A 21,553-nucleotide genomic window follows, 5' to 3' on the forward strand; every position below is an offset into this window, starting at 1 on the left:
ACTGTATTTACTTTTATACTCTTTTGCACAACAGTATTTCCACTTGCACATCATCTGCTCATCCATCACTCCAGTGTTAATTTGCTAAACTGTAATTTCTTCACTACTATGGCCTATTTATTGCCGTCCAGTTATTACCTCACGCCATTTGCACACACTGTATATAGACTTTTCTTTCCATTGTGTTGACTGTACACTTGTTTATTCCATGTGTAACTGTTGTTGATTGTGTCGCGCTGCTTTCTTTATCTTGGCCAGGTTGCAGTTGTAAATGACAACTTGTTCAACTAGCTTACCTGGTTAAATAAAGATTAATTAAAAAAATAAAACAAATTGCAATGTATTACCTATTGTATTATGTAGGTGGGTGGCCGGAACAGCTCGTAGGGCTGGAGCCATCTTGTGTTTCTGAAGCTTCAGGGAGAGGCAGGATATTATGTATTGTGGCGTAGAGCAGGTCAGCTAACAGAAGATGACATTGAAACCTAGCTCTGTACATTTGAACGGACAGCACTACTGGAAGGATGGCCGAGGCAGAAGTGGGCCAGTCTGCTGGCGTCACCAGGGGATGGCTCCTAACCGACATACCCACCTCCATCCTAGACAAAGTGGTCCAGGATTGCATCCAACGGGCACTACCCCACGACATGAAGAGGGCAGCGAGTCTATGCACGCCCCAGACCTTGGAGGGCCTCCTGGAAGCAGTGGAGATGCATTAGAAATACTCAGGTCCTGCTGAGTGGGAGCTGGGCCGAGTCAGCGACTCATTGAAGGAGTCGGAAGGACAGCCCCACTGCTGGGTACCCCGAACCGACAGTCGGCAGCGCCAAAGGACCGCAAACCCGTAGGGAGACGGCTGTGTTTGGGCCGACCTGCCACGAACAACCACAGGTAGATAAAGACCAAAGGAGGCGTTTTGAGTGTGGCACCCGGGGGCACATGGCCTGGAATTCCCCAGCTTGAGAGGAGTTGATGCCATCAGCAAGCCCCGGAAGCGAGGTGGGTCACGGAGTGAACTACGTCACCCCCTGTTGGACACACCACGAATCAACTGCACCCATGGTCCCGGTGAAGGTTGATGGACATGACACGGAAGCTCTATTAAAACGCCGGAAGTATGTTTACCCTCGTAACCACAACCCTGCTGAACCAGGAGACTGAACGTGGTAGGGAGATGTCCATTTCCTGTGTTCACAGGGACACAAAGCGGTATCCAACCGTATGGGCCAACATCGTGACGCCACAAGGGAACTGCCAGATGATGGTGGGTGCTGTACCAGAGTTGCTGGTTCCTCTCTTAGTGGGACGAGATTGTCTACTGTTCGCGGCCCTGTGGGGTCACGAGCTGAGGAAGAAGGTACGAGCCACCCGAAGATGAGAGTGAGGACGACCCATCGCCTGTGCGGCCCGGAAGCAAACGGTTGACAAACCTGTATCTACGGGTCCGGAGTCAGAGGGGGTGCTGGAACCCGACCCCCCCCCCCCCCCCGGGGAACCACAGGAGGAAGAGACCAGCCTCCCCCTCCTCAATTTCCAGGGGCCAGTCAAGACACCCCCTGGGGGCCAACTGAGGGGACAATTCGGGATGGCCCAGTGGGAGGACCCTAACTTGAAACCTGCTGTAGCCCAAGTGATAGCAGTGGATGGACAGCTACTTCCGGGGGTGAGTGACTGGCGATATCCCCCCATTTCCAAATCAAGAATAACCTTTTGTATCAGGTGTCGCGCCAACAGGGAGAACTTCGAGAGGCATTGTTGCTGCCCCGACGGTATGTGGGAACTGTTCTTCAGCTGGCCCACACCCACCTGTTGGGGGAGCACCTGGGAATGGAGAAGACCCGGGAACAGATCACCGCCCGGTTCCACTGGCCCGGGATGAGGAGGGCCATGGAAGACTACTGTCGCAGCGTCAAATGACTGCCCCAAAGGCACACTTCCGAAACCCACGGGTCCCCCTACCGATCATCGGGGTTCCCTTTGAATGCATCGCCATGGACATAGTGGGACCCCTGGTAAAAACAGCACGAGGACACCGGTACATCCTGTTAATTGTAGACTATGCCACGCAGTATCCAGAGGCCATTCCCCTATTGGCGACGGTGTCCAAGGGAATCTCTCAGGAGCTGTTCCACTTCTTTAGCTGGGTGGGCATCCCGAAAGAGATCCTGACAGACCAAGTTACTGAGTTTGTCCCGCCTAAGGAAAGATGTGTGCTTTCCTGCAGATCAAGCAGATCTGGACCTCCTTTCACCCGCAGACAGATGGGCTCGTCGAGCGGTTAAAAAAAAAAAAAAAAACGCTCAAACAAAATGCTGAGGAAGGTCATCGAGCAGGACGGGAAGAACTGGGACCAACTACTACTCCACCTAATGTTCTCAATCCAAGAAGTACCCCAGTCCTCCACGGGGTTCCCTTTTCAAACTCCTCTACGGGGAGAGGCCACGCGGCCTACTGGACCTCGCCAAGGAGGTGTGGGAAGCCCAACTGACCCCCTTACGTAGCGTGGTAGAGCACGTGGAGACAATGAGGGAGCGGATGACAGCCATATGGCCAGTCGTGAGGGAACATATGGAGAATGTCCAACGCGCCCAAGCCTACAATCAGGGAGCCCAGCCCCGAGAACTCCAAGTGGGAGACAGGGTGTTGGTCTTGATCCCCAGACGGCGTTTTCAACACCAAACAGATTGCATCAGTACCAGGTGCTCCCGTTTGGTCTCCACATAGCCCCACCCACATTCCAGAGACTGATGAACAAAGTTCTTCGCCCATTTGGATGATATCCTCATCCACAGGCAAGGTTGGAAAGGGCACCTGACCAGACACAGGTCAAGTCCTTCCTGGGACTGGCAGGATACTATAGCCGGTTTATCCCCAACTTTGCGGCTATAGCTTCCCCCTCAATGATCTAACCAGGGTCCGCCTCCCGAAAACAGTGAAATGGACAGACGAGACAGAAGCGGCGTGCAGCCGCCTGAAGGAAGCGCTTTGCTCCCATCCGATTCTCGTATTGCCCAATTTCCAGCTGCCGATGTTGGTCCAGACGGATGCATATGACTAGAGGCCGTTCTGTCCCAGATACATGTGGTGCACTCAAGTATTACCTGTTAGGTACCCACTTCACACTGGTCACGGACCATGCTCCCCTGGTCTGGAAGGGACACACGATCCGGTCACCAGGTGGTTCTTGTCCCTTCAACGACTCTCTTTTTCTGTTGTACACAGGTTAGGGGCGAAGCATAGAAACGGGGATGCATGAAACGCGGATGCCCTATCGAGAAGGGCGACATACATCGCACTGATGACAGTCCCCTCCCCGACAGAGTTAGGGCGAGGGGGGGGGGATCTGCTGGACGTGCCAGGTCTCGACAGGCTCTCCAGCCAAGACTAATTGGGGCTGATTGGGGATTGGTGAGTAATCAAGGGCTGATTGCTCACCAGCTGTACAAGTCCCATAAAGCCTCAAGAAGAGCAGCACTCGGGGGAGAGACTGGGGGAGGAAAGGACTCCTGTATAGTCGGGGACGGTATCAGAGGTAACAGGAGGGAGTTCAGTTTTTAATCCCCACAGGATACAGAAAGACCCGGAGCCCAGAAGACGGTAGCCCGGAGAGGGTCTCTTGGGGGAGACCGGTTCTTTTCTTTTGGACTTTTATTTTAATAAATACCTTTGATACGGAGCTAATTCTACTCTGTCCGTGTCTGATCTTTGTAAACGTTTTGACCCAACCCCCTGGTCTGCCACAGTATATTATTCTTTTTTTTTTTTTTTTTCCATGTTTGGACCCCAGGAAGAGGAGCTGCTGCCTTGGCAGCATTGGGGATCCCAATAAAATAAATGTACTGTTGGCTCCTGTGACTTTAGAGGCATTTAGACAAAGCTTTGAGAATTGACTAGCATGAGAAATTAAATGAACAGTAATCTATATCCCAGCACACCATACGGATGAAAACAGACTTAACAGGGAGGGGGAAAACCTGAAGTTGTCCAATAAGAAAGGCATTTCTTTGGTTTTTGCTGCAAAATGTTTTACTCCATTTTGCTATGGTGTGACATAATGTGTATTCATTTCACCCACAACATCAGTATGACGTAAAGCCCCCTCACCTCCAATAGACTGTCCCCCACCAGAGCCACCAGTAGCTGATGTCCGCACTTCTCCCTGAACAGCGCCGCATTCTCTGAGGCGCACATGCAGGTGAAGTCGAACATGGCCACATCGGGCTGGTTGCAGTGGTTGATGGCGTAGTCCAGAGAGGGCAGCTGGTAGTTGGTGCCAAAGTCGGCCGCCTCGCGGGCGTAGGAGAGAAGAGCCTCCTGGTTGACGTTGTCTTGGCCCAGCAGCTTCTCTGTTTCAATGTAATCCTGCAGGACCAAGAAACAGGGCGGGTTGATGGAAAATGAATGGTATTGCTCCGAAAGAATCAGAGTGCCACCTCTACCAAGTCCTAGTTGGAGACTATAACTGGGGCTTAAGATTCTCCTGGTCAGATCATATGGTCAGGAAAACATCAGGGCCCTACCTACCTACCTCTTCATCATCATGTGTAGATTAGACTGAGGTGATGGCAACCGGCCCTAAAGACTTTACAGTTGCCCTAGACAGTTGCCCTAGACAGTTGCCCTAGACAGTTTTGTTCAACATTTCTGAACACGTAAGCAGACTTTGAAAAACTACATAGTACAAGTCTGTTTTTTTTAACCAGCTGCTGAAACAAAGGGACAGGTTTCACCTCAGGTAGCAAGCAATTACAGGGATTACAAGTCTACTACATTATTGTTATGGATCAGCGCCCTCACATGCAAATCCCCATCATATTCTTTTATCAAACATTTCCATTGTACAATTTAAAATATAAGCCAAGAGCTAGCCGACAATTTGAACCAGTCAAGGCAGCAGTGCTATGACGAGAGCTTAAAGACTACACACAGTCACATTCAGAGCAGGAAGGATGAGGAGTCCATCTTCACTGAAGGAGAAAATAAATGAAAACAAGCCTTCAGAGACCAGACACACACACAGGTGCCAGATTCCTTCTCACCCAGCAACACCTTTTCCTCTCTCACTCCACTCCAATGTATCTTGTTCTGTGCTTTTATTCCCAGTTCAAACAAAGGGCTGAGATTTAGCACCCTCTGGCAGATAGGGCACAATGGCACAGCTGTGAATATCTGAACTGTTGGGGATTAGAAGAGTGGGTGAATCACATATGGGGAAAGTGAAAACAAAGGAGCAAAACAAACATCACTCACATGAATGATGACCCCCTTGTCCAGCAGACTCTGCTTCTTTGCAGTCATCACAAAGTAATGTGTGTTGTCTCTGTAGTACACGATGTTCTCCAGGTCAATCCCTGCAACAACAAGAAAACAAAGATGAATTAACACCTTTATGTCCTTCATCATGTTGACCGTACAACCAGTGGGGTGGTTGTATTAGTTGACCAACTGTACAGTAGGGATTCGCCCAGTGGATCATGTTTCACATACAGTGTGCATCTTATGATCCATGTGAGTGATGGGGCCGAACCTTTCATTAACTTCTTCGGGCTAGGGAGCAGTTTTCGGAAGTTTGGATGAATGAGGTGCCTAAAGTAAACTGCCCGTTACTCAGGCCCAGAAGCTAGGATATGCATATAGTGGGGAGAAAAAGTATTTGATATACTGCCGATTTTGCAGGCTTTCCTACTTAAAGCATGTAGAGGTGTGTAATTTTTATCATAGGTACACTTCAACTGTGAGAGACGGAATCCAAAACAAAAATCCAGAAAATCATGTATGATTTTAAAGTAATTAATTTGCATTTTATTGCATGACATACAGTGGGGCAAAAAAAGTATTTAGTCAGCCACCAATTGTGCAAGTTCTCCCACTTAAAAAGATGAGGCCTGTAATATTCATCATAGGTACACTTCAACTATGACAGGCAAAATGAGGGGAAAAAAAATCCAGAAAGTCACATTGTAGGATTTTGTAAGAATTAATTTGCAAATTATGGTGGAAAAAAGTATTTGGTCACCTACAAACAAGCAAGATTTCTGGCTCTCACAGACTCCTCTGTCCTCCACTCGTTACCTGTATTAATGGCACCTGTTTGAACTTGTTGTCAGTATAAAAGACACCTGTCCACAACCTCAAACAGTCACACTCCAAACTCCACTATGGCCAAGACCAAAGAGCTGTCAAAGGACACCAGAAACAAAATTGTAGACCTGCACCAGGCTGGGAAGACTGAATCTGCAATAGGTGAGCAGCTTGGCTTGAAGAAATCAACTGTGGGATCAATTAGGAAATGGAAGACATACAAGACCACTGATAATCTCCCTCGATCTGGGGCTCCACGCAAGATCTCACCCCGTGGGGTCAAAATGATCACAAGAACGGTGAGCAAAAATCCCAGAACCACACGGGGGGACCTAGTGAATGACCTGCAGAGAGCTGGGACCAAAGTAACAAAGCATTTGGATGATCCAGAAGAAGATTGGGAGAGTGTTATATGGTCAGATGAAACCAAAATATAACTTTTTGCTAAAAACTCAACTCGTCATGCTTGGAGGACAAAGAATGCTGAGTTGCATCCAAAGAATACCATACCTACTGTGAAGCATGGGGGTGGAAACATCATGCTTTGGGGCTGTTTTTCTGCAAAGGGACCAGGACGACTGATCCGTGTAAAGGAAAGAATGAATGGGGCCATGTATCGTGAGATTTTGAGTGAAAACCTCCTTCCATCAGCAAGGGCATTGAAGAAGAAATGTGGCTGGGTCTTTCAGCATGACAATGATCCCAAACACACCACCCGGGCAACGAATGAGTGACTTCGTAAGAAGCATTTCAAGGTCCTGGAGTGGCCTAGCCAGTCTCCAGATCTCAACCCCATAGAAAATCTTTGGAGGGAGTTGAAAGTCCATGTTGCCCAGCAACAGCCCCAAAACATCACTGCTCTATAGATCTGCATGGAGGAATGGGCCAAAATACCAGCAACAGTGTGTGAAAACCTTGTGAAGACTTACAGAAAACATTTGACCTCTGTCATTGCCAAAAAAGGGTATATAACAAAGTATTGAGAAACGTGTTATTGACCAAATACTTATTTTCCACCATAATTTGCAAATAAATTCATTAAAAATCCTACAATGTGATTTTCTGGATTTTTTTTCTCCCATTTTGTCTATGATGAAAATTACAGGCCTCATCTTTTTTAAGTGGGAGAAATTGCACAATTGGTGGCTGACTAAATACTTTCTTGCCCCACTAACTATTTGATACATCAGAAAAGCAGAACTTAATATTTGGTACAGGAACCTTTGTTTACAATTACAGAGATCATACGTTTCCTATAGTTCTTGACCAGGTTTGCACACACTGCAGCAGGGATTTTGGCCCACTCCTCAATACAGACCTTCTCCAGATTTTGGGACTGTCGCTGGGCAATACGGACCTTCAGCTCCCTCCAAAGATTTTTTATTGGGTTCAGGTCTGGAGACTGGCTAGGCCACTCCAGAACCTTGAGATGCTTCTTACAGAGCCACTCCTTAGTTGCCCTGGCTGTGTGTTTTGTGTCGTTGTCATGCTGGAAGACCCAGCCACGACCCATCTTCAATGCTCTTACTGAGGGAAGGAGGTTGTTGGCCAAGATCTTGCGATACATGGTCCCATCCATCCTCCCCTCAATACGGTGCAGTCATCCTGTCCCCTTTGCAGAAAAGCAACCCAAAAGAATGATGTTCCCACCTCCATGGGTGGATGGTGTTCTTGGGGTTGTACTCATCCTTCTTCTTCCTCCAAACACGGTGAGTGGAGTTTAGACCAAAAAGCTCTATTTGTCTCATCAGACCACATGACCTTCTCCCATTCCTCCTCTGGATCATCCAGATGGTCATTGGCAAACTTCAGATGGGCCTGGACATGCGCTGGCTTGAGCAGGGGGACCGTGCGCTGCAGGATTTTAATCCATGACGGCCTAGTGTGTTATTAATGGTTTTCTTTGAGACTATGGTCCCAGCTCTCTTCAGATCATTGACCAGGTCCTGCCGTGTAGTTCTGGGCTGAACACTCACCTTCCTCATGATCATTGATGCCCCACGAGGTGAGATCTTCCATAGAGCCCCAGACCGAGGGTGACTGACCGTCATCTTGAACATCTTCCATTTTCTGATTATTGCACCAACAGTTGTTGCCTTCTCACCAAGCTGCTTGCCTATTGTCCTGTAGCCCATCCCAGCCTTGTGCAGGTCTACAATTTTATCCCTGATGTCCTTCCACAGCTCTCTGGTCTTGGCCATTGTGGAGAGGTTGGAGTCTGTTTGATTGTGTGTGGAAAGGTGTCTTTTATACAGGGAACGAGTTCAAACAGGTGTAGTTAATACAAGTAATGAGTGGAGAACAGGTCTGTGAGAGCCTGAATTGTTACTGGTTGGTAGGTGATCAAATACTTATGTCATGCAATAAAATGCTAATTAATTACTTTAAAATCATACAATGTGGTTTATTGGATTTTTTTAGATTCCGTCTCTCACAGTTGAAGTGTACCTATGATACAAATTACAGACCTCTACATGCTTTGTAAGTAGGAAAACCTGCAAAATCGGCAGTGTATCAAATACTTTTTCTCCCTACTGTAATTGGTAGTATTGGACAGAAAACACTCTGAAGTTTCCAAAACTTAAAATAATGTCTGAGTATAACAGAACTGATATGGCAGGCATAAACCCGAGGACAATCCATCCCAAAAAATTTATTCAGCTCACCTCTGATTACAATGGCTGGGAATGGGAATATAAAACCAAGTCCTGCCAGATTGCAGTTCCTAGGACTTCCACTAGATGTCAGTCTTTAGAAATGGTTTCAGGCTTGTTTTTTGAAAAATTAGCTAGAATTTGTTGTTTTTCTAAGAGGCTCCCATTTTGGCTGTAGTGTTTGTAGCGTATTCCGGTCTCCGGTATTCTCCGTCTTAAATTATATAATTTATTTACATAATAGGGTACCTGAGGATTAATTAGGAATGTTGTTTGACTTGTTTAGAAGAACTTGGTAATTTACGGGATTCATTTTGAACGAGGGAAACCGGTGGATTACGGAGTCAAGCGCACCATTGAAGCTTACTTTTTTGGGATATAATGGACTGTATCGAACAAAAGGACCATTTGTTATGTAGCTGGGACCCTTGTGATTGCAACCAGATGAAGATCTTCAAAAGGTAAGTGATTTATTTTATCACTATTTCTGACTTTCGTGTTGCATCTGCTTGGTTGGAAAATGTATGTAATGCTTTTTCTTGCGGGGCGCTGTCCTCAGATGGGGAAAGCATGGTGTGCTTTCCCCGTAAAGCCTTTTTGAAATCTGACAAAGCAGGTGGATTAACAAGTTACGCTTTTAACTTCTTATGGCTTGGGGGCAGTATTGAGTAGCTTGGATGAATAAGGTGCCCAGAGTAAACTGCCTGCTACTCAGGCCCAGAAGCTAAGATATGCATATTATCAGTAGATAATTTGGATAGAAAACACTCTGAAGTTTCTAAAACTGTTTGAATGATGTCTGTGAGTATAACAAAACTCATATGGCAGGCAAACACCTGAGAAGAAAATCCAACCAGGAAGTGAGAAATCTGAGGTTTGTAGTTTTTCAACTCTTTGCCGATCCGAGATAGTGTCAATTTTGGTCTTAAAATTTGTTCTTAAAATTTGGTCCGATTGCACTTCCTAAGGCTTCCACTAGATGAGAGTTGATTGAGTAAGAGGTCTGCCAGAAGGCCATGAGCTCATTCAGGCATGCTCCTGAGAGAGAGGTAGCTGTGTTCCATTGCATTTCTAAAGACAAAGGAATTCTCTGGTTGAAATATTATTGAAGATTTGTTAAAAACATGCTAAAGATTGATTCTATACATCGTTTGACATGTTTCTACGAACTGTAATGGATTTCTTTTACTTTGTCTGGTCTGCGCGTCGTGAATTTGGATTTGTGAACTCAAGGCGCAAAAAAAAAAAAAAAAAAAAAAAAGGTATTTGGACATGAATAATGGACTTTATCGAACAAAACAAACATTTATTGTGGAACTGGGATTCATGGGAGTGCATTCTGATGAAAATCAAAGGTAAGTGAATATTTATAATGCTATTTCTGACTTCTGTTGACTCCACAACATGGCGGATATCTGTATGGCTTGTTTTGTTCTCCGAGCGCCGTACTCCGATTATAGCATGGTGTGCTTTTTCCATAAAGCTTTTTTCAAATCTAACACAGCGGTTGCATTAAGGAGAAGTTTATCTAAAGTTCCATGCATAACTCTTGTATCTTTATCAATGTTTATTATGAGTATTTCTGTAAATTGATGTGGCTCTCTGCAAAAATCACCTGATGTTCAGTAATGTTTTGCTTCCAAAACATTACTGAACGTAATGCGCCAATGTAAACAGATTTTTGGATATAAATATGAACTTTATCTAACAAAACATACATGTATTGTGTAACATGAAGTCCAATGAGTGTCATCTGATGAAGATCAAAGGTTAGCGATTAATTTAATCTATTTCTGCTTTTTGTGACTCCTTTCTTTGGCTGGAAAAATGGCTGTGTTTTCTGTGACTAGGTACGGACCTAACATAATCAGATGGTGTGCTTTCACCATAAAGCCTTTTGAAATCGAACACTGTGGTGGGATTAACAAGTTTCTTTAAAATGGTGTAAAATAATTATGAGATTTGTTTGAATTTGGTGCCCTGCACTTTCACTGGCTGTTGTCATATCGATCCCAATAACGGGATCTCAGCCGTAAGAAGTTAAATGATGTAGGACCCTTATTTTCACAAATGTTTAATATTACGATTTCTGTAAATTGAATTTGACGCTCTGCAATTTCACAGGATGTTGTCGACGTGGGACGCTAGCGTCCCAATGATCCGTAAGAAGTTAAGAGGGTATTGGACGGGAAGGGATTCCAGCCTGTCTTCACTGCTGAGCCAACTGTCCTCACAAAGCCAAGCAAACAGAGAAATCAGCAGCACAGGATCCTCCATGGTGTTCTAGCATGGCAAAGCACATCTTATCTACCCGACAGGCTGGTACGTCATCGTAAACGCAACACTCCCTTTTTTGTAGGAGCCACACTAGTTTGGACTGATGTGATGACACCTAGGGAATCAGAATTCCAAAAAAAGGTAAATAGAAGGTCAATTAGCCTGGTCGCAGATCTGTTTGTGCTGTCTTGACAACTATGGTCATTGGCAAGACTGTACAAAGAGATCACAGACCAGGCTATAGGTCATTGCCCTGGAGAAGGGTAAATGCAAGCGTGTTGGGGGTCAGGTTTGGTAGAGGACCCACCTGTCTCCTCTTTGAGCTCCAGGAAGAACTTCTGGTTGAAGATGAAGGCCACTCCGCTGATCTCCTCTACCTTGGCCTCGGCCGTGGTGTTCCTGTTGACAAAGTTGGCTGTGATGGCGATGGCCAGCTTACCCCGGAACTCCTTTCTCTTGAAACCTGAGGGGAAAGTATTGTTATTGTTCTGCTTAACATTTTGGAAGTCAATCATTTTATATTAAACTGGGTCAGATTATGTAATAAATCAGAGTAATAATTGTATTGTATTATTCTTATAGCACCATGTAATAAACAGACTGATGAAGGTTCAGATTAAGCAAAAAAAATTTAAACGATGGTAGAATTGCAAAATACTACCTTTGAACTTTGAGTAATAATTGTCTGGGTGATTATTTACCCATTTTGCTTCCCTTCTTAGGTGCAGTTAGACTACACTCAAGATTGATGCCAATACTGCAATTGACTTTCACCTGTCACATGACCAGGGTCAGTCTGTATACAAGCCATTTACCTTCTCAGGCTCCCAGGTAGACCTCTGGGCAAAGTGCTCTGATGCAGTTCAAATGTAGCCAGTGCTAACTAGAGTTAACTGCAGATGAAGAGTAGTAGACACTACCAGGGGTGCAACTTCGGTTTTAGAAGTGGGGGGACATAATTAAAAAATATATATATTAATTTCAGAATGTGGGGAGGACATGCCCCGCCCCCCCCCCCGTCCCCCCCCGTCCCCAGTGAAAGTTGCGCCCCTAGTCACTACAATCAAAACCAGTCAGCCAATGTGCCCTTGGAGTGCAGCTCAAACTGTCAACAGGAAGGATTTGGAGCTAAAAAAGGAGCGTCGCACCATCTCGCCCCAACTCAGCAACCTCAGTTCCTATAAAATGAATGACTTGTGTTTTGAACCATAGCTTTAAAGGGCTCCCTCAATGTATGCTAGAAGCAATCCACTGTGTAAACGTGCATGTATTCCCTCAGGCTTTTTTCCTCTCACATACTGTAACACCTTGTTTGCGTGCATTTCTATTGGACTTTCCCTGTCTAGTATTTTATGGATGAGTGAAACTCTGTAGTTGAAAATGTTCAGGTGTGCAACTTTTAGCTGTGCACCAAGGGTCTTCCAGGCTCCTGTCAATGTTAAAACAGTCAAACATTAACATCTCCATCGTGTGTTCTCACCATCTAGCGTGTTTCTGCGTCCATCCGCACCGATCACCACGTCAAATTCATAGTCAGTGAGGGGGTGGTTTGATGGTCTAATCTCAGCTCTCCATCCAAGCCCTGGGAAAAGGAGAAGATACAGTATTAGACAAGCGTTCGAGACAGCAGCATGTCACGAATACAGCAATATATTGTAAACATTTCCTGTTTTCCATGACTGTTAAGGTTTCATCCGAGTTTGTTATTGGATGACGAGTCACTACATGGTGCTTTTAGATTAATGTGAGGGCACGGTTAAATACATAGCCAAGTTCTCTGCAACTATTTATTTTATTTGTATTTAACTTAGGCAAGTCGGTTAAGAACAACGACTGCCTACCCCGGCCAAACCCAGACGACGTTGGGTCAATTGTGCGCCGCCCTGTGGGACTCCCAATATCATGGCCGGATGTGATACATCCTGGATTCGAACCAGGTAGTGACGCCTCCTGCACTGAGATGCAGTGCCTTAGACCGCTGCGCCACTCGGGAGCCCATATAGCTGGAGTCTTGCTGGGGGTTTGCAATCTTTCACAATGCAGCGTGGTAAGTGGCAATGATGCAGAGCGAAAACAGTGACCCTCTCCATATCAGCTCAACACTCGTGCCACACCGTCTTACAGAAACACGCCAGGCCCATTCTCCTGAGGTACCCCCTGAAGGACACGGTCACTGCTGCAGAGAAGGACACACTGCAACCCTAAATTTAGGCTAGTCTTCCTTCTGTCTTCTTCTATATTTATCCATCCAGTGACAAGTCTGCCACCACATGCTACTGAAGAAATAACCGGGAGAAAAACAGGACGCTTGTTTAAATCCAATGTTCAAAATCAAAAGAATGGGACAGTTGGTGAAGCTTAGGGACTCTGAAGAACTTTGAAATACGGCTTCATAAATATACAATGGGCTTGTTTTTGGCATCAACTCAAATTAGGCAAGCAACATTGCAAGCTGATAATTCGCAGAATAACAATGTAAAAAGCAGATTTATGACAAATATGCAAGCATGAAATAACAGTAAAATAAAACAGAAATAAATTGTTTGTTGTAAACACAGCTGTTTAGTGATTGCCATGGCATGAAGGCCAGGCTTGTGACAGTCATGGAATTTTGAATGATGGTTGTTGTTCAGCCAAATGACCCTCGGTCACCATTATATTCATTTGAATAGCAAAATAATTAAGCAAGAAATATATAAATGTGCTGCCGCAGGGAGGGGGGGGCATTGCCTAAGCAACCAAAGACTCGTTTGCTACACCATTTTACCTCTGAAACCAACTCAACAGCCCAAATGGTGGTGGTGGGGTTCATGATGTTCTTCATCCATAATCGTAGGTTACACAATTATACGGTACTTGTGCAAGCCCTAATGGAGGTTTGAAGTTCTGATACTTCCTTTCACAAACTGATGCCGGACCTGATACCACTGGGTCAGATTCAAAAGTGTAGGGACAGAAAGCTGTATTTTCGGACAAAAAAATAAATAGTTACCTTCATTCTCCTGGTTGTCCAGTGGTTCCAGCAGTTTAACAAACTCCACATTAACATGGACCTCCACTCCCACGATGAGGGAGACCTTCAGCAGCATGAGCTGGAGCTGGCGAATACCTTCATAGACAAACAGATCAGGTATATTTAAAGTGGCAGTGCAGTTCTAAAAAATATATATATATAAAAAAAAAGTGATTTTACTGATACAGTATTTTCCCATTATGAAAAATATGTTAAACGCCTTTTTGTGTAAGAGCAGTTTGAAAAATAATTCCTGGATTTTCAGCCTGTACAGGTGGGATGGAGTTTTTGGCCCAGATCCAATCACATCACAATCTGATCTGATCATTCTGACTATCACCACCATCATCTTTTATTTGCATATGCATCCTCCTACTTTGAAGGCGTAAGAAGGGTAGGCTCTAGAGTCTAAATAATCCTATCCGCTGTTAGATTAGAAATAAGCCCACGAACGGCTAGTAAAAGCTCAAACCAAGTTAATTCACCAACTGGGTATCACAGCTACCTAAGACAAAGCCTTACACATCTGGACAACAAATACATCCGTTGCTAGACAGGATTTAAGGGATGCCTGTTCTTTCTCACTTCATCTGACCTCAGCCCAAATTCCTCCCTCCTCCCCATCTCACAGCTGTCCTCCTACCTTATCTGTTGACTGAAACCAGACTGTGGCCCTTCTCTCCATAGGATACCTAATATCTAACAATATGTTCTGACAGAATGTAAACTTTCTGCATTACCCTCTCTCCCTCAGTAGCATGAATAAGGATATTTCAAGTTTAGAAGTCAGTACCCATCACCGCCAATCGGACTTTTATGGAAATACAAATGTAAATGTATCGACACGCCCACACAATCAGACTGAGCATTTCAATGGCAAAATGAGGCTCAGGGAAATAAATGATAAAAAAATGTTTTTGGTGTTATTTTCATGAAATAAACAGTGATTTGTTAGACATAGTGATCATTAAAAAAAACTGCATGGGGGCTTTAACACATATCCATCAACACACAATATCCAATAACCTGTGGCCTTGCTAGGCTTAGAGACAAGGTTGTGAATTGCCACATGACTGATTCCATTCTGAGGTATAGGTGTAGCTAGCTAGCAGCTGGTAAGTCTGTTTTCAACTTCATAAGTTAACGTGAGAAGCAGTATTTATGACCCTGATAAAGGACACCAGAAGGTCACTATCTGGCAGCATTGGTTTGAAAAACACACAACATTTGCATTTATGGGCTCCTCAACTTTGCATGTTATCTAAGGCAAGGAAGTAGCAGGGAGATGTATAACTCTCTCACACAATCATCAGATCTCTCGGCAGAGCGACCTGGAAATACAGTACCAGTCAAAGGTTTGGACACACCTACTCCAACAGTTTCTCTATATTTACTATATTATAGAAGTGAAGACATCAAAACTATGAACACATATGGAATCATGTAGTAACCAACAAAAATGTAAATGTGTTAAACAAATCTAAATATATTTAATGTTTGAGATTCTTCAAAGTAGCCACCCTTTGCATTCTTGCAACCTGCTTCATGAGGTAGTCACCTGGAATGCATTTAAATTAACAGGTGTACCTTGTTAATTTGAGGAATTTTTCCTTCTTAATGTGTTTGAGCCAATCAGTTGTCTTGTGACAAGGTAGGGGTGGTATACAGAAGATTACCCTATTTGTTAAAAGACCAAGTCCATGTTATGGCAAGAACAGCTCAAATAAGCAAAGAGAAATGACAGTCCATCAGTACTTTAAGACATGTAGGTCAAGCAATGCGGAAAATTTCAAGAACTGTCGCAAAAAACATCACGAGCTATAATGAAAATGGCTCTCATGACACCATCACAGGAAAGGAAGACCCCCAAGTGACCTCTGCTGCAGTTGTTAAGTTCATTAGTGTTACCAGCCTCAGAAGTTTCAGGCCAAATAAATGCTTCACAGAGTTCAAGTAACAGACAACTGTTCAGAGACTGTGTGAACCAGGCCTTCATGGTCAAATTGCTGCAAAGAAACCACTACTAAAAGGATAGCAATAAGAAGAAGACTTGCTTCAGCCAAGAAACACGAGCAATGGACATTAGACCGGTGGAACTCTGTCCTTTGGTTTGATGAGTCTAAATTAGAGATTCTTGATTCCAACCGCACGTCTTTGTGAGACGCAGAGTAGGTGAAAGGATGATCTCCGCATGTGTGGTTCCCACCGTGATGCATGGAGGTGGTGGTGTGATGGTGCTTTGCTGGTGACACTGTCAGTTATTTATTTAGAATTCAAGGCACACTTAACCAGCATGGTTACCACAGCATTCTACTGTGATATGCCATCCCATCTAGTTTACGCTTTATAGGACTATCATTTGTTAATCAACAGGACAATGACCCAACACACCTCCAGACTGTGTAAGGACTATTTGACCAAGAAGGAGAGTGATGGAGTGCTGCATCAGATGACCTGGCCTCCACAATCACCCGACCTCCATTTTTATTTTTTTAAACACACCTTTATTTAACTAGACAAGTCAGTTAAGAACATATTCTTCTTAACAATGACAGCCTACACCGGCCAAACCCAGACTATGCTGGGCCAATTGTGCCGCCCTATAGGACTCCCAATCACAGCCGGTTGTGATACAGCCTGGAATCGAACCAGGGTGTCTGTAGTGAAGCCTCTAGCATTGAGATGCAGTGCCTTAGACCACTGCAACACTAGGGATGGTTTGGGGCGAGTTGGACTGCAGAGTGAAGGAAAAGCAGCCAACAAGTGCTCAGCATGTTTGTGAACTCCTTCAATACTGTTGAAAAAGCAGAGAATGCCAAGTGTGCAAAGCTGTCAAGGCAAAGGGTGGCAACTTTGAAAAATATCAAATATACTTAGATGTGTTTATCACTTTACTGGTTACTACATGATTCCATGTGTGTTATTTCAAAGTGTTGATGTCTTCACAATTATTCCACAATGTAGAAAATAGCAAAAAATAAAAGAAAAACCCTTGAATGATTAGGTGTCCTAACTTTTTTGGACTGGTACTGTATATTGAAATTCTAACTGAAGAAAATGGGAGTGACAGATCATGTAACAATGTTCCCATCTGAAAAATACCTTAGTCTGTTTTCCCCAGCAGTACACCAAAACAATGAAGAATAATATTACTTAACATACTTCCCAATGAGATAAGAATGGCATTACGAAAAGTATGAAACTTACTGATGTGATCTATGGCTCCGGCACAAAATTTGCCATAGAACTTCTTGGCCCCGAGGCCCCTGAGGTCGTGGATGGTGTAGGGCCACAGGTGGAGCACGTTGTTTCTGGAGAAGGTGTCCCTCTTCTCAATCACCACCACCTTGGCCCCCAGCAGAGCCAGCTCGATGGCTGTGCGCAGGCCACAGGGCCCTCCTCCAATGATCAAAGACTGGGCGGGGGCAGGAGGAGAACAAGAGCAACATCAGTATACAGTAAAAACTGTAATTAAAACAACCAAGGTAAACTGTTTGAAAGGTGAAATGAAGTGTAATTATAGAAAATGTGATCAGCTACATCGAAGGCGTTTTCTTCTATATAAGTTATATTGTAGTGCAACCTCTGGTATACTGTGGCATGGTTTGTTTAACTTTACAATCAATGGTTTTGGTTTGGCATTAATTTTAAAGTAAAACATCCGAGTCTCAGCACCATTCTGTTAAAACGTCTTGGTGACAGGGGGCAGTATTTTCACATCCGGATGAAATGCATGCCCAAAATAAACTGCCTGCTACTCATCCACAGAAGATAAGATATGCATATTATTAGTAGATTTGGATTTTTAAAAAACACTTGAAGTTTCTAAAACTGTTTGAGTCATGTCTGAGTATAACAGAACTTATTTAGCAGGCGAAACCCCGAGGACAAATTATTCGGATTAAAAAAAACAATTGAGGTCACTCTTTTCAATGGCTTTTCATTGGGAATCCAGATTTCTAAGGGACCTTCTTGCAGTTCCTATCACTTCCACTGGATGTCAGTCTTTAGAAATTGGTTGAGGTTTTTCCTTTGTGTAATGAAGAAGTACGGCCATCTTGAACAAGGGTAACTTGAAGTGTACTGTTAGATAGAGGCGCGTGACCAGAAAGCTAGCTACAGTTTGTATTCCTCCTGTATTGAACACAGATCATCCCGTCTTCAATTTGATCAATTATTTACTATTTTTTTTAAACCTAAAGTTGCATTACAAAAGTAGTTTGAAATGTTTTGGCAAAGTTTCCAGGTAACTTGAGATATTTTGTAGTCACGTTGCACAATTTGGAACCGGTGTTTTTTCTGGATCAAACCTGCCAAATAAATGGACATTTTGGATATATAGACGGGATTAATCGAACAAAAGGACCATTTGTGATGTCTATGGGAAATATTGGAGTGCCAACAAAAGAAGCTCGTCAAAGGCATAAATTATATTTTTATTTCTGCGTTTTGTGTCACGCCTGCAAGGTTGAAATATGCTCCTCTTTGTTTACTATGGCGCTATCCTCAGATAATAGCATTGTTTGCTTTCGCCGAAAAGCCTTTCTGAAATCTGACATGTTGGCTGGATTCACAACAAGTGTAGCTTTAATCTGCCCTCTTGCATGTGTGATTTCATGAAAGTTTGATTTTTATAGTAATCTATTTGAATTTGGCACACTGCATTTTCACTGGCTTTTGGCCAGGTGAGACACTAGCATCCCACATATCCCAGAGAGGTCATGGAATTGCCCCTATGCTAAACATGCTAGAAAACATAGATATAAAATGGGCAGAATCATTATTTTTAACAGTCTGCATTCTTTGTTCCAATTCTTTGCAAAATCTGCAAATCTATCACATTTTTTTTTTCTTTTGGTAGGTTTCATATGCTTTCTTTGTTTAAAATGATCCCGTAGACGTGTGCAGCGTAGCGTTTCATTTCTCCACATTGCTCACAAGCATCTACCAGCTGGGTGTGCAGGGATATCACATCAAGACAGTGATACATGATAAGAGAGACAAGCTCTGTTTCACCTGCATCACATTACCATGAAAGAGAAGTCACGTTATGAAGTTACTGTACAGCTAGTACTCTAACATACTGTAAACCATATAACTAAATAGAACACAGTTATATGTGCTTCTGTTTTACACTATACAGTGTAGTACGGAGGGACATAACATGTATCTACACTTCCATTTTACAGACTGTTACAAATCTACACAGGGGGATGGAAGATTTCCCTTGTGGGCTATTTGAATAGTTAGGCCTTTCTTATTGGTATATTAACCAATTTACCACCTGTTGATAAATATCTCACCAGGCAGACCAAAACTCCATCCAAGATGGTCTTTTCAAACAGCATGTTAAAAGGGTATCATCGTATTTTTCACAATTTCATAGTATTATTCCAGCTATGAAATAATATAAAAAAACATGGAAACCAAGTTGACTGCACGGGCCTTTAATACAAAGTAGCCTTTTCCATCCGACGGTGACCCCCTACATCTGACACAGGAAAGGTTAACACTTTATTTGGATAGTCCCAAGTAGATGGTTTGTAGATGTTTAGTACAGGGCTGAACTACCGCATTTAGGGCCCTGGGGCACCTACCTGCAGGGCCCCCAACCCCTGTTTGGTAAACCAGCCTTCGTTCAGAAGATGTTCAGTAACATTTAAACTAACTAACTAACTATCTACTAACCCTTATCCTAACCCTTATTCTAAACCCAAGCAAGCATTTTGTTATCAACAACCACTGTTGATAATATGACCATCTGTAGATCATCTATAAGGGACAAAGTTAAAAATCAAAACCCAACCACCTATGAATCCATCTTTATGCAGATATGGGATATTAACATGGACATGATCGAATCAATCCCAATGTGGGAGGTCTGCACAATGGCAAATACAGGGTTTGTTCATTTAAAGCTTGTTCCTTATATCTAGACGCTTTATTTCTTGTATCAAATCTAAATTACTTCTAACCTATGTACTATCTGCCACATAGATGCGAGTGTGACTTGTGCATTTGCAATACTGTGATAGCTTGACTGACTTGGGGCGGCAGGGTAGCCTAGTGGTTAGAGCGTTGGACTAGTAACCGGAAGGTTGTGAGTTCAAACCCCCGAGCTGACAAGGTACAAATCTGTCGTTCTGCCCCTGAACAGGCAGTTAACCCACTGTTCCCAGGCCGTCATTGAAAATAAGAATTTGTTCTTAACTGACTTGCCTGGTTAAATAAAGGTAAAATAAATAAAAAAACTTCTTACCCTGGTGCCCTCACAGGCTTTGGCTTTCTTGTACTCTTTGTGGCCGGCTCTCTTGTCCAGTTTGGTCCAGAGGGCCTTGGCCTTCCAATTGGTGACCGTGGCTTTGAGGTTGCTGTAGAAGTTCCTGTAGTCTAGCGGGTCCAGATCCATCTGCCTGCATAGGATACTAAAGGCCTGCAGAGTGCCCTTACATGTGGACGCCTGGACAAAATTCTCAAAGAGTTGCCCTGCCTGGGCACTCCTCTCATCCTCCTTTTCACCCATCTTCTGTTTTGGAGACTTGATCTGTCCGTCACTCCCTCGCTCTGTCTACAGCCGCTCTCGGGCTTAGTTAGACTATGATCAGACTCATCTCAGCGGGTTCTGGAAAAGAAAATGGCATTGGATTTTACTACAGTATCACTCTGCACTCAGACTGTGGTACTACAGGCAAAAATCAGGACATTTTCTCTGTGAAATGGTCTCCCAGTAATTAATAGCACTTAATAAACATTAAAACTCTTACTGAAATTAAAAATGACTTTGCTTAACATGTTTAAAATGAAAACAAGGTCACATTCTAACTGTACAGAATGTCTGAGGCTTAAAATAGACTCTACATGCACTCCTTGGTATTCAAAACCCTTCCTTTTTTACGTTACATCCTTAGTATAAAATGGATTCAATAATTTAATTTTTCCTCATCAAAATCAACATATTTTAAACAGAAATACCCGATTTACATAAGTATTCAGACCCCTTGCTATGAGACTCGAAATTGAGCTCGGGTGCATTCGGTTTCCATTGATCATCCTTGAGATGCTTCTACCACTTCATGTGGTAAATTCCATTGATTGGACATGATTTGGAAAGGTAAACACCTGTCTATATAACATCCCATAGTTGACAGTGCATGTCAGAGCAAAAACCAAGCCATGAGGTCGAAGGAATTGTCCGCAGAGCTCCGAGACAGTATTGTGTCGAGGCACACATCTGGGGAAGGGTACCAAAAAAACCTTCTGCAGCATTGAAGGTCCCCAAGATCACAGTGGCCTCAATCATTCTTAAATGGAAGAAGTTTGGAACCACCAAAATTCTTCCTAGAGCTGTCCGCCCGGACAAACTAAGCAATCGGGGGAGAAGAGCCTTGGTCAGGGAGATGACCAACAACCCGATGGTCACGGACAGAGCTCCAGAGTTCATTTGTGGAGATAGTTGCCCTTCTGGAATGTTCTCCCATCTCTGCAGCACTCCAATCAGGCCTTTATGGTAGAGTGTCCCGATGGAAGC

The 21,553-nt window shown here is 43.8% G+C and overlaps 1 protein-coding gene across 12 annotated transcripts in view; it reads right to left on the reverse strand.

The window, feature by feature from the left end:
* LOC110523755 (F-actin-monooxygenase mical2b) overlaps positions 1-21,553 on the reverse strand; it is a 90,159-nt gene that overhangs the window by 57,259 nt on the left and 11,347 nt on the right. For all 12 annotated transcript variants that reach the window (XR_016495358.1, XM_090232419.1, XM_090232409.1 and 9 more), the window contains 7 exons: positions 20,285-20,647; positions 17,233-17,440; positions 14,005-14,121; positions 12,493-12,594; positions 11,320-11,475; positions 5,251-5,351; positions 4,105-4,362 (listed from right to left, as the gene is read on the reverse strand). Coding sequence is in view for 11 of the 12 variants with exons in the window: in XM_090232419.1 (XP_090088545.1) it covers positions 4,105-4,362; positions 5,251-5,351; positions 11,320-11,475; positions 12,493-12,594; positions 14,005-14,121; positions 17,233-17,440; positions 20,285-20,548 (1,206 nt within the window). In the remaining variant the exon portion in view is untranslated. The remainder of the gene's footprint in view (positions 1-4,104; positions 4,363-5,250; positions 5,352-11,319; positions 11,476-12,492; positions 12,595-14,004; positions 14,122-17,232; positions 17,441-20,284; positions 20,648-21,553) is intronic.

The sequence above is a fragment of the Oncorhynchus mykiss genome, chromosome 1, assembly GCF_057628025.1.
Source record: "Oncorhynchus mykiss isolate SJ-2025 chromosome 1, ASM5762802v1, whole genome shotgun sequence".
NCBI lineage: Eukaryota > Metazoa > Chordata > Actinopteri > Salmoniformes > Salmonidae > Oncorhynchus > Oncorhynchus mykiss.